Below are 14,249 nucleotides of genomic sequence, written 5' to 3' on the forward strand. Positions count from 1 at the left end.
TGCTACTGTGGTCACTTCTGCCTAATAATTTCAAAATCAGACCTTGAATGAAAAAGATATGGACCGGACAAAAACAAGACAGACAGACGGATGGATGTGACGACCTGTGTGATTCCAGTTTAGACACTTTCCTCTATGTGAACCCGGGATCTAAAAAAACTAATATTGATTGATATGTAAAATATCAAAGCTGCAAATTCTCTTATGTTATGAATAATTTGCATATGATGTAGTGCTGGTTTGACAGCATACTTTTACATACTGATAAAGTCTAGCTAGGGATTTTGAAATTTGCAATTTTCCTCTTGATCATGCCAAAATTTGAATACAGATATTTCTGGCAGTTTATCACCATGGTAACAGTGTTAGCAACTTCAATTTCCAGATTTTTATTTTAAATAAAAGAAAAAAACGAAAAGGCGGCATGGACGTTTCTTCATCACATTAACAGGACAGTGACTCCTAATATATTTCATAAAGAAAAATGTTAAAATTATGATAGAAAACACTCTTTGATTACTTAAAGATAATAAAATTCAACTTTCATTAAAGGTGATCAATACTCTGAGAAGAAGGCTTTGAGTGAGGACCGTATGGAGTTCATTTTCAAATTAGTTAATGCATAACCCTTTCCATGCAAGCAGGTTTTACAAAGGTGAAGAAAAACAAAAAAATTGTCAATGAGTTGGTTACAAGGATACACAGTGCACATTACAAACTTACTTGTCGATGATGTGTCTACATGGATACATGTTGTACATTACAAACTTTCTTGTCGATGAGGTGTTTACATGGATACATGTTGTACATTACAAACTTACTTGTCGATGAGGTGTTTACAGAGATGTACATGACCGCAGGTGGCAGCTGCATGTAGAGGAGTCCACATTTCACTATCATGGGCGTTAACGTTCGCACCAAACTCCAGAAGTAGCCGTAACATCTCCTCACTGTCATCTATACAGCACTGGAGGAAAAAAAACATGGCATATTGAATTTTATTACATTACAAAGTAATTGTGATAAAAAAAATATATCATTTAATCTAATCTACAATCAAGGAAGTACCCAATACATTAAGATAATTATAACACAAAAATACCTGTATATATCAGTATTAGTGTTAACGCTCATGTCACTACCAATGGGATATCTGCATATATCAATTAGCAGATAATTATTCATTTAGAAAGCTTTTAATGATAACAACTGCAAACAAGAGGCCCAAAAGGGCCTATGCTCTACTGGCATGGCTCTTGTGGTCATTTTCAATACAGAGCATGTACGTTTGAGTAATAGGCAACAAATATATAGTTCACTTTTAGTGTTTTGGTTAGCTGAAAACGCTGCACGTTCAACATCTGAGGACAGGAAGTGTTGTAAGCAGATTAGTTGCATGAACTATTTTAATATGTCCCAAGTAAAGGTAATCTGAGGGTAAGAAATATTTGCCTTAAAAATAAAAGTCGGTCAAAGTCAAGGACATCCGAGGACAACATTAATGCTTGTTTGCAAAACTGTTCACATGGTCAAAATTTCATTACTGTAGCTTTAAAAATTAATAAGTAAGTCAAAAGGGGTGGGGCCAGCTTTTGCCCAAGGGGCATTATTTCAAATGTTTTCAATTGCATCATATGATGCTCCACAACAAATAACAAAGGTATGGGCCTTGTGGTTTGAAACAAGAAGATTTTGAAAATATTTCTTAAATAAGCCTCTAGGAAAATTGTGACACCCAAGGCAGTGCCAGTTTTGACCCAAGGGGCATAATTTGAACAACCACTTGCGGGACGATATCCGGGGGATGGGGGGGCAGTAATGATCCCAGGGGCATAGTTTGAACAAACCTTCACAAGCAATTGTGACTTTACATGTAAACTTGGCTAAAAATAGACTTCGCTCATGTAGTCTTGGCTAAAAATAGACAAAGCTTAAAATAGCATTTTTTATACTTTCAAGACCCATTATCAAGGCATGCATCTGCAAATCTGGCTGGTTTTCAAAAGGAACGAGTTCTAATGAATATCTAAATACTGTACAAGTTTCATCGAGATTCAATCAAAACTGAAGACTGTTTTATGTTCACAAGCAATTGTTTACAGACAAACTGATTTTTTAATACTTTCAAGGCCCATAATCTAGGCATGCATGGTCGGATCTGGCTGGTTTTTGAAAGGAACCAAGCTCTAATGGATATCTAAATACTGTACAAGTTTCATCGAGATACAATCAAAACTGAAGACTGTATTGTGTTCACAAGCTAGTGTTTACATAATAGCATTTTTTTATACTATCAAGGCCCATAATCAGGCATGCATGGGCGGATCTGGCTGGTTTTCGAAAGGGACCGAGCTCTAATGGATATCTAGATACTGTACAAGTTTCATCGAGATACAATCAAAACTGAAGACTGTATCGTGTTCACAACCAATTGTTTACACAATAGCATTTTTTTATACTATCAAGGGCCATAATCTAGGCATGCATGGGCGGATCTGGCTGGTTTTCGAAAGGAACCGAGCTCTAATGGATATCTAGATACTGAACAAGTTTCATCGAGATACAATCAAAACTGAAGACTGTATCGTGTTCACAAGCAATTGTTTACAGACGCACGGACGCACATACTACGTACACATTACCATCGCATCTAAAAATCAATAGAGACAAAATTGGTTTTATTAAGTGGGTTATTCAGTCTTTCGCTTTAAAGCCCCAGGTAGAAGTATAGAGTCATTACCCCAAACACCAGGATAGATATTTATTTTTTGCTTTACCAAACAATTAAATCAGCAGCCAGGTTTTATCATGTCAACTACAATTAGACTGTACTTCTGTGTGGGACTGTATATATATCATCATAATATGTCTAGATATACTTCATTAAGAATGGAAATCAGCTTTATTTTGGTGCTTTATGGTGAAAATCGCTACAAAACTCTTGAGAAGCTCTCCTACTATTTCCGAATTAACTTCATAAAAAACTAAGTTGTGTGGCATAAATGTCCATCCCAGACACTGTAAACACACAATCTCTAAGTTTTTCACTGATTTTTCAGACTGGATTAAGAAATTAATGGGCTTGGTGCCGACTGCGAAATTAAAGAAATTGCAGCAGTGCTCTTTAAGGAAACACTTATTACCACATTCCTTCCTGCAATTGTCAAGAATTAATAGTACTGTTTTAATTGTCTGATCACTTAGTATGTTTAAATACAAAGTCTACAAATTCATTTTTTGCTTCATTTTGGAAAGAAAGGAAAATTGCAAAGCCCCAGCCACACATAGCCTAGGACTTACTCACGATCTCCACTGTCTAAGACTTAGTTGTTGCTAGAAGTCTTAAAAGGTTACTGGAACTATTTTACAGACTGTTGTCATTTATCGGTGACTTGTTTAAGACCAAATTAGTGGCCTCAAGGTCTTTGATATTGCAAGTTTGACCTTTTTGCTAACCAATGTAGTTCCAATGATTTTCATTGGTCTGTAATTAGGTAGACGACTGAATGCGGACGGGTTGCAGATGGTTCCTGGCGGTTGCCTTTCCTTTTTTTGGTCAGCAACACTGACCACTTGGCTAATCTGACTGATCGCCAATGTTTGAACACTTGTCTGAGAGTGAATGTGTTGTCCTCAGCACACTTCCCAGGGAGATGGAAGAGACACAACCCCCACTGCTGCACCACCAGTCAAACCATCAGCAGTCTCAGTGTTATGCACCAGTCAATTGTAACCACGGCCCCTCAAGGTCCGGGGAATAGAGGGGACTTTGACTTTTGGTCTAGCCAAGCCCGGGTCAAACCCCCGCCCTGCGGGAAGAACTGATGGTAAAATCCCCGCCAAATGCCCCCGCACCCCAGGGACCCTAAGTAAGGCACATTCCCTGTTAAATGCGAATACAATACCACCGCATTCCCCCGGCACTGCGTGGCCACCGGGAAGGTAAAAACAAGGCCCATTTCGCCAGCTATCCCCGGTATACCCCCGGCATTTATAATTTAAATGCTGATTCTTTCAATTTAGTTGTGTGTAACCTTGGCTATTCGGCGCAGTTTTTTTTTTAGGTTCTGGTAAAATCATTCTACAAGGCCTTCGTTTTCTTTCTATCAAAAATTGTTGTTATAAATGTGTTGCTTCATTTGTCTTATAATCGTTATTTTTCTGTCAAGCACATTCATACTCAAAACCTTCCTATCATTAGAAAAATATTAATTTTTTTTAGATTTAATCTCTTGAGAGATATGGATTGAAATTAAGACGTTATATCTTCATTGAGATGTTAAGTATGTATTTTTTTTTATTATTCTAGAAAGTTAAACTTGAAGGCAAAACTGTATGTGATTTTGTGTTGACATTCGTGTGATACTGTCTATTTGCATATTAACAGTTTTTACCACACACAAACGCACTTACATGTGTACACCAAGACTGGAATAAACGAAGTTAATCCACCTTGACTCGTTCTCTATTTTCCACCTTGGGAAATGGTTATTACTTGCTGCGAGTATATTCAGCATATATATGAGGCAGTACAATTTTCTAAGATTTTTTCCAAAACGTAGCGCATGTAACCCAATCAGACAGTCTTACGGGCATTGAGAATGTTTTCTTGGCGTTTCGCAGGTAATCATGGTTGAATTTTTATGATGATTTAGTACATTCATTGAGAGAACAATTATAAAATTTAATACAATTTGTAACGTAAACTTGTAACAGATATTTGAGGAATAATGATGAATCTTTCTCTAACGTACAAATAATGTTTTTCACATATTATATTCATGTCATGGTACAATTGCCAGTAATTGCATTCAAAGATAGAGAAATTGTCAGCATAGGAAACAGGGTTGAAATCTGTGGGAATTGGGGCTATAAAATTGTGATAGTGTGAACAAATTGTAATCTATATTTCTATGAGATTATGCTGGTATAATCCTAAGGGTAGGATCTGACTTGAAGGCACAACGTCAAGAATCAGCTGAGAGATGACACGTTGTGGCACCTAGCTAGTAATTGCATTTGATTTTTAATCCACATATTTATCTTCATTTTCAAAACATAGTGTGCCAATTCATTTAATGCCTTTCCGTAAACATTATAATATAATGATAATAACTTCTTAACAGTGGCCATCATCAAAGAAGCTGAAATCTCACTTTTTCTCTGTAATATTGAGGTGTTTTTTTTAGAAGTTCTGGGGACACTCAAGGTACACAGTAAGCAGAAACTAACATATTGATGGTCTCACTTCAAAATGCAGAAGCTGCATTTTTTCTGTTTCAGAATTTTTGCATCACTAAAATCATAAAGGCGAGCCACATCCAACTGCAAAATGCCAAGTAAATAGTCCAATGAGAAAATAGTGTTGTATCATGTGATCAAAATGTCAAGCAATGATTGGACATCTAACAGAGAAGCAAAAATACTGAACCATCAGAAATTGTCACTACATAAATTGTAACTTCAGCATTTTGTAAAAAAATGTGTGATCAAATTACCTGAGGATTAAATATTTAAAATGTTGCTATTGAAAACATTAGATTTTGTTGCTTCGACATTTGGAAGTTAAGCTATTGATATGGCATTATCCAGTACCTTAAATTAAATTAATATTATTGGTTACTCAGATTTTTTGTAGGGTAGAGGTGAGGGAGGATTACACCCTCATCAATGTAGTTTTAAATATGCCAATGTCCTAAAACTCTGGTATTTTTAAATTACATTTGATTATCAAGTAACTCATGCTGCAAATAATATACTTAACCTTTTACATGGTCTGATTAGAATTATCTTACAAGACACGCTGAAATTAACACACATATTTCAGCTGACAGCCAGCTAATGTGATATAGATTTTTTTTCTTCGGTCACCGACCAAATCTTTCTTACTAGCTTAAACCTATCAACTGCCCGGTAACAGATCAACTGTCAAAGCACACAGGAAATGCCAGAGCCATTTTCCTCTTCACAAAAGTCAAGAGTTTTCATTCCTCTCTCTGTTAAGCTATTAATTTGTTTGTAGTTGTGGCATGAGGTCTTGCCAGTGGACATCATTAATTCCTGTCCAGCCAGGGACCACCAGTCAACTTGCATTTAGAGGGAAAATAAACGAGAAAATTCACACTCATTCTAGCAGTTGGTAATAACAAAATAACTCATTTTGCCTATATGTGGTCTGAGCTGGTTTCTGATAGATATCAAATGTAAAAATAGTTATTCTGCCATTTCTAGGCCATGTTTCATAACAACTATCAGCCAATTATCCATGGCAATGAAATTAAACAGAGTAAGCCTCATTTAAAATTCACTAACTAAATGATTGAAAAGGCAATTTTATGGCATATTCCTCTAAAAATTCATAGTTTATATTTGGACAATACAACTATCAGTAAAAATTTAGGGCAGAATAATTCTTAGAAAAATGTCCATGGCTTTGCTAAGAGCAAAACAAACCTCAATCAATTTTCGATGAGAACAAACATGACAAATTTACATGGCTTTTTAAGGGAAGAACAAATGTTAGGCATATTTCCATGGCTTGTTTAGGAAAGAACAGATCACAGACATAATTCCTTGTCTCGTTAAGGGAAGACAAGACTTCAGACATATTTCCTTGGCTCGTTAAGGGTCAAGAACAGACCTCAAGCGTATTTCCTTGGCTCGTTAAGGGAAGAACAGACCTCAGACATATTTCCTTGGCTCGTTAAGGGAAGAACAGACCTCAGACATATTTCCTTGGCTCGTTAAGGGAAGAACAGACCTCAAGCGTATTTCCTTGGCTCGTTAAGGGAAGAACAGACCTCAAGCGTATTTCCTTGGCTCGTTAAGGGAAGAACAGACCTCAGACATATTTCCTTGGCTCGTTAAGGGAAGAACAGACCTCAGACATATTTCCTTGGCTCGTTAAGGGAAGAACAGACCTCAGACATATTTCCTTGGCTCGTTAAGGGAAGAACAGACCTCAGTTGTATTTCCTTGGCTCGTTAAGGGAAGAACAGACCTCAAGCGTATTTCCTTGGCTCGTTAAGGGAAGAACAGACCTCAAGCATATTTCCTTGGCTCGTTAAGGGAAGAACAGACCTCAGACATATTTCCTTGGCTTGTTTAATGGAAGAACAAACCTCAGGCAAATTGCCATGGCTTGTTAAGGGAAGAACAGACCTCAAAGACAAATTTCCATGGCTTGTTCAGAGTAAAGAAAAAAACAGTCAAATTTCCATGGAATAGTTAGACCTCCAATTATGTCTTGAGTGTGCCACCTCAAGGAATACAATATAAAAGATCTACCATCTTGTTATGGTTCGGATATAAAAAGCTGACCCTCAGAGACTCTGATTTGCCGGTAACTTGACAAGCCCTGCTTCCCTATTTAACTTGCGACACTGCTTTTCAGGTGGGGCATTTCTATAATCCGGAAACACATGAAATAAATTGTTAACCTTCATTTTTCCAACCTTACACCCTTCCTGACGAAAGTTGATACCAATTATATTAATGTGGTAAATGTATGAGAAATAATTCCTTCCACATTCTTCAATTACATCTGACAATTCTCTGTCAAGATATTTTACATGTATGAACCAACCATCGCCAGAACCAATCCATAACAATTTCTTATCCAGACTAAATGAATGGTACAATGTCTAGTTAATGACATGTCCAATTAACACAACATGCAAGTTGAATCAATCTTGAGGCCAACAAGGAAGTTTCTTTTATTAAGAGCAACATAGTTCTCATAACAAGAAAATAGTTTTTTCTTTTTTCTTTTTTTAATACTAAATTAATAAGTCGGCATAAACAGGGGCTACACAATTAAGTGTAAAGTGTTGGCGCTAAGCTCTATATAGCCAGGGTGCATGAGATGAAATAATACATAAGTGGAAAAATGATTAAGACAGAAGCATTTTAAAATATATTACATGAGAAACCATGAATCCCATTGGCAGTCAGACATAACAGAACGTAATGACTATTTAATGTTGACAGTGAGCACCAAAAATAATACATTACAATAGTGTCCGTAACTAAGTCAAAACTACAAAAACTACTTATTTCTGAAAATATGTCCAATAACAAGTATGAGGTTCCTGGGTCAAAGCGTTCTCAAGTTATTGATCGGAAACCGTTTTTCATGTAAAGGTCACACTGACCTTGACCTTTGACCCACTGACCTCAAAATCAATAGGGTTCATCTGCTGGTGATGACCAATACACATACCAAGTATGAGGTCCCTCGGTCAAAGCGTTCTCAAGTTATTGATCGGAAACCATTTGGTATTCCGACCGACCGACAGACAGACAGACCGACCGACCGACCGACCGACATGTGCAAAACAATATACCCCACTTTTTTCAAAAGGGGGCATAATAATAAAACTAGTATGAGGTCCCTGGGTCAAAGCGTTCTCAAGTTATTGATCGGAAACCGTTTTTCATGTTAAGGTCACACTGACCTTGACCTTTGACCCACTGACCTCAAAATCAATAGGGTTCATCTGCTGGTCATGACCAATACACCTACCAAGTATGAGGTCCCTGGGTCAAAGCGTTCTCAAGTTATTGATCGGAAACCGTTTTTCATGTAAAGGTCACACTGACCTTGACCTTTGACCCACTGACCTCAAAATCAATAGGGTTCATCTGCTGGTGATGACCAATACACATACCAAGTATGAGGTCCCTCGGTCAAAGCGTTCTCAAGTTATTGATCGGAAACCATTTGGTATTCCGACCGACCGACAGACAGACCGACCGACCGACCGACATGTGCAAAACAATATACCCCACTTTTTTCAAAAGGGGGCATAAATATCAAATAAAATTCATAATCATCAAAGGCAGCTCTGTCAAGCAAAAAGGCATGGGGAACAGGGAAAAGGCAGCAGGGTGCCTGAAAATGGCAGCAGGGTGCCAGAACAAGAGCTGTCACAGAGACAGCGTGTTCGACTTTTCCGCCGCTTTACGGTGTATGGATTGAAAAGGTTTGGCGAAACATGCATGGATCACTGTTAGATTAGATTTCAATGCAATACATGATGTGCTGAGATATTTACATAAATTGAATGGAAAATATTTGAGGTGGTACGCAAACTTTAATGTAAATTCTAAGTCGAAAAAGGGGCATAATTTTGTCAAAATGCCTGATAGAGTTACCTCCTCCTGTGTACAAGTTAGGGGTATGATGGTGAACAAGCATACAAAGTTTCCAAGCCAGATGTCAATGGACTTTGAAAATATTTGAAGTAGTACGCAAACTTTAATGTAAATTCTAAGTCGAAAAAGGGGCATAATTTTGTCAAAATGTTTGATAGAGTTACTTCCTCCTGTGTACAGGCTGGGGGGCATGATGATGAACAAGCCTGCAAAGTTTCAAAGCCAGATGTCAATGGACTTTGAAAATATTTGAGGTGGTACGCAAACTTTAACGTAAATTCTAAGTAGAAAAAGGGGCATTATTTTGTCAAAATGCTTGATAGAGTTACCTCCTCCTGTGTACATGTTGGGGGCATGATGGTGAACAAGTGTGCAAAGTTTCAAAGCCAGATGTCAATGGACTTTGAAAATATTTGTGGTGGTACGCAAACTTAAATGTAAATTCAAAGTAGAAAAAGGGGCATAATTTTGTCAAAATGCTTGATAGAGTTACCTCCTCTTGTGTACAGGTTGGGGGCATGATGGTGAATAAGTGTGCAAAGATTTAAAGCCATATGTCAATGGACTTTGAAAATATTTGAGGAGGTACAAAAACTCTTACAAAAACTTGAACATAAGTGGTAACGCCAACGCCGACGCTCGGGTGACTAGGATAGCTCTCCTTATTCTTCGAATAGTCAAGCTAAAAAGGAAGCAGGGTGCCAGAAAAGGGCAGCAGGGTAACAGAAAAAGGCAGCAGGGTGCCAGAAAAGGGCAGCAGGGTGCTCCCCCCTTCTATTTTAGGCCTAGCTTGAGCACTGAAGTTGCATTGATATGTAACATAGATTAGATTAACATCACAAACTCATCAGAAACCTGTTACGACCTTTTGAGATAGATTTGTTATCATACACAGTATATATATATATATATATATATATTTGTTATCTTACTCTGAAACCAAAAAATGTTGTTTCATTTTTATCAATGCTTATGCTTGACCCTTACATCATGCAATGTGCATATAAATTTGTTATGATTTAAACATTTACTGTGTATGTCTTCTAGTACTGCTACAAAATCCGACCACAAACGGTGTTGATAATCGAGTTGAATAATGAGTACATATTTTGATCTACTATCTATTTTGATCTTCTATCAGAGTATAATTATAATAATATCAAAACATACATGAGGAAGAACTTTATTTTTTTTTATATTGCTCAACTTTATGTTGGCCTTCATTGCTAGCTGGATACAATAAATTCCTTTGAGATGGATTTAGACTGGGTTTGATTTACACCAATTAATGTATTGCACCTGTCAATTGTCAATAACCACACTCCCCCCACGTCTGGGGGGGAAAAATAGCGGGGAATGGGCCTAACCTAGGCAGGAAGGGGGGGGGGGGGGGGGTTTACAATTGACTGCATGGTGTATAATAATATGACATTTAAATATCATTATATTATGTACAACACTGCAAATACGAAATGTTAATTCTTACTTGAAATGCATAATGTTAAACAAGAAATAAAAAAACATAATGGGTAATATGGAAGATAAGGGTCATGAACTTCTGATCGTTTGTTTTACCTGATGTAGTGCGGTTAATCCATCCTCATTCGTCACATCAGGAACTACACCACCTCGTAACAACTTCCGAACTGCAAAAAGACAAAACAATCCAAAATGTAATCTCAGACACCTCAGAAACTAATTGTAAAAAGCCTATTATTACAACAACAAATATACACATAAATAGCTAAAATTTAAATTGGTTTGATGTTTGCAGAATTAACACAAGACTTTTATGTTATACTGTGAAATCATTTATATTCGTTGGCTTGAAAGTTCGTGGTGTGCCGAAAAAATACAATTTCGTGGGTACTTGAATTCGTGGTTTTTCATTTTTGAAAATAAAATAAAATCGAATATGCGATCGTCCTATATCGTCTGCATAAACTCCACGCGCTGGCCCATGATTTCCGTCTTCTACGTCACACGGTTTATGACACTCGCTAAAGTGATACGAGATGCCAATAAGTGCATATGTACCAATGTCAATTATCGATTTAATTGGGAATTAAGGTCACAAAAGAAGATGTACCCTGATCTAAATACAGATAGGGGAAGCCATTGAATACCAATTAAGAATTTTGCAAACTGTGGAAACACCAAAAAGGTGCGTATATTTCAGTTAACAAGATCATTTCAATATTTCACACGTTTTTGTTAAAATATATTCAACGCGTTGTTTTGTACTTAGTCACGTTGGGTGCTCAGATACCTCCAATGTAATCGATTAATTATTTCATTAAATGAAAAAATCGAGTACCGACACTCATCACGCACATCTTGTAAACCTGGAGATTTTTATTAATAGCACACGTTTAAACACGTGCTTCTGTCATTTGGTTCATAATAACACATTTCATTGATTTGGTTTATTATTTGTTAAAGGCAGGTATAATATAAATTAACAAAACAATGATAGTAAAATATACAGTGAGACAGGTATAAACGCTGTATATTGCGACTTCTGTAACGAATAAACTAGTATGTACATAACATAGCAGTTGAAAAAGTGAATTAAGGGTCAATATTTCGTGGGATCTTAAATTCGTGGATCACCCTACCCACGAAAACCACGAACATTAATGCCCCACGAACATTAATGATTTCACAGTACTAAAATTTAAAAAATATAAAATAGTTTGTTGTCATCCCTACTACTAAGTAAAATCAAACAATAAAATAAATGCTTTCAGCTGTAAATTTTATTCATTTTGCAAAGTGCAAACAAATTAAACAGGCATTTTTAGCCGGAGTTCGACACTAAAGGGAGTCCAAGACTCGACCTAAATGTTATGCGCAAAATCCTAGATTTTTTAGCTTGGGACTCTCAGAAAAGAGAAAGAAGACAGTAACAATAAATGAATGCTACTTCATAATGATTTTATATTCTTGTCAATGAATGCTACTTCATAATGATTTTATATTCTTGTCAATGAATGCTACTTCATAATGATTTTATATTCTTGTCAATGAATGCTACTTCATAATGATTTTATATTCTTGTCCAGTAATGCTATTTCATAATGAATTTATTTTCTTGTCAAGTAATGCTACTTCATAATGATTTTATTTTCTTGTCAAGTAATGCTTAATTTTGGGTCGATCTTCAAAATGATTTTATATTATTGTCAATGAATGCTATTTTGGGTCTTCAAAATTTTATATTCATGTCAATGAATGCTATTTTGGGTCTTCAAAATAATTTTATATTCTTGTCAATGAATGCTATTTTGGGTCTTCAAAATAATTTTATATTCTTGTCAATGAATGCTATTTTGGGTCTTAAAAATAATTTTATATTCTTGTCAATGAATGCTATTTTGGGTCTTCAAAATAATTTCATATTCTTGTCAATGAATGCTATTTTGGGTCTTAAAAATAATTTTATATTCTTGTCAGTTTCTGAAACTTTCAATACTGTTTCGAAGCTTAATCACTTTAAATTCTTCCCTTTCTTCTTTCCCAATGAAATTTTATTCATGCGCTGGACTCCTTGATTCTGACTCATAATCCTAATATTTGGAAGTTGGCAGTCCAAAGAATCCGGTGCAAAAACAGTAAGTGTTGAAAACAGCAAACAAAGTGCAATTTGTATAACTTTGTATCCCTCCTGGGATTCAATTAAGGATACAGATGGGGTTTTAATACTTGTTAGCTTTTAAGAAGAACTGCAAATATAAAATGTCAAGGGAAATGTAATTTTTTAAGAAATACCCCCCAATTTGTTTAATGCTGGTTTTATGTACTTGTCTGGGAAATTTCCATAGATCAAAACGTTAAGTGGAGAACTTTTTCACATATCTGACATAAATCTGACATTTAACATGATTCAGTGCTCCTATTAACAGAATTTCTTGCTTTGATGTGTAAGGATGCCTATAGCATCTACATGAAAGGCCTTCTTTAGAAAGAAGGAAATTGACGGAAAAAAATTGAAAAAGTGCATGTATAACAATGGGGTTTTATCTTAAAATATCAAACCTAAATATTCCTTATCTTCAACCTAATAGTGGCAAATTTTAAATTTCCATCTATATGTTTGTTGTGCACAAAGTTTAGTCTTTATCCCAAAAGTCTAATTGCCATTTCAGAAATTACTTCAAACATTAAACATTTTTCAGAAGATAGTTTAGCTAGTTTCAGAGGTAGAAGGTTCCTAGATTTATTAAACACTGTGTTCATATGCAATGTCTTTATTTCCTGTTGTTTTTGCACTAAAATACACAGAAAATATGGTTTGGTGCAGAATCAAATCTTAGTGTTACAGAGGGAACGCCAACGTTCAAGTAATTTTCAGTCTAAATATGGGAATAGCTAAATTAATTAAAGTCAAAGCTATGTACCCAAATAATACACGTGTTTTTGTCACTTGTTACATGCGTACAAAGTTCCATGTGAATACCTTGAACGATTACTAAGTTATGGCTAAGTTGTTAAATTATTAAATTCAGAGTTCATAATGAGTTTACCTATACAAATGTATAAAACAGTCTCTCAGGCAACAAGTTTACAAAGTCTCTTCTGAAAAATTTGAACATGTTTTTAGATATTGCCAAAGTTTTTGCACAAAACCGCTGACACCTGAATCAGACATCAGCAAGAATGTGTCACAATAGCCCAACTATTTTGCTTCGAAAAACAGACAAACACATACAAAGGTTATTTCCGTGCATCGCTGACTGCAGTACAAATCGAGGACTCAGCAAATTGGACAGCAGTTATGTGCGTCTTGCTTTGTTAAAGTTAACAAATAGACAGTCTACTTGGTTCTTAACAATCTGACTCTATAACAATCTATATAGTCTAGCCCAAAAAAATACAATGCTCTCAAAATATTAAGAATGGATGGATTAAGTATTCATTCGTTGTTACATGGCTTTTTCAGCCAAAAAAATTAAGGAAATTTTTCATTTTGAGAAATCTTAACATGTAAATGTTCCAAATAGGGATAGTAACGATAATTGCATGATTTTTTCATATTTAATATTGATCTTTTTTATTTCATTGAAACAAATGTCTAAAAATTTTGAAAAATA

The 14,249-nt window shown here is 35.8% G+C and overlaps 1 protein-coding gene across 5 annotated transcripts in view; it reads right to left on the reverse strand.

Annotated features, from left to right (window-relative positions):
- LOC128242628 (protein phosphatase 1 regulatory subunit 16A-like) overlaps window positions 1–14,249 on the reverse strand; it is a 65,777-nt gene that overhangs the window by 35,999 nt on the left and 15,529 nt on the right. For all 5 annotated transcript variants that reach the window (XM_052959854.1, XM_052959856.1, XM_052959857.1 and 2 more), the window contains exons 3-4: window positions 10,732–10,802; window positions 822–967 (exon numbers count right to left, since the gene is read on the reverse strand). In XM_052959854.1, the coding sequence (XP_052815814.1) occupies window positions 822–967; window positions 10,732–10,802 (217 nt within the window). The remainder of the gene's footprint in view (window positions 1–821; window positions 968–10,731; window positions 10,803–14,249) is intronic.

Source organism: Mya arenaria, chromosome 8 (genome assembly GCF_026914265.1).
Source record: "Mya arenaria isolate MELC-2E11 chromosome 8, ASM2691426v1".
Classification (NCBI taxonomy): Eukaryota; Metazoa; Mollusca; class Bivalvia; order Myida; family Myidae; genus Mya; species Mya arenaria.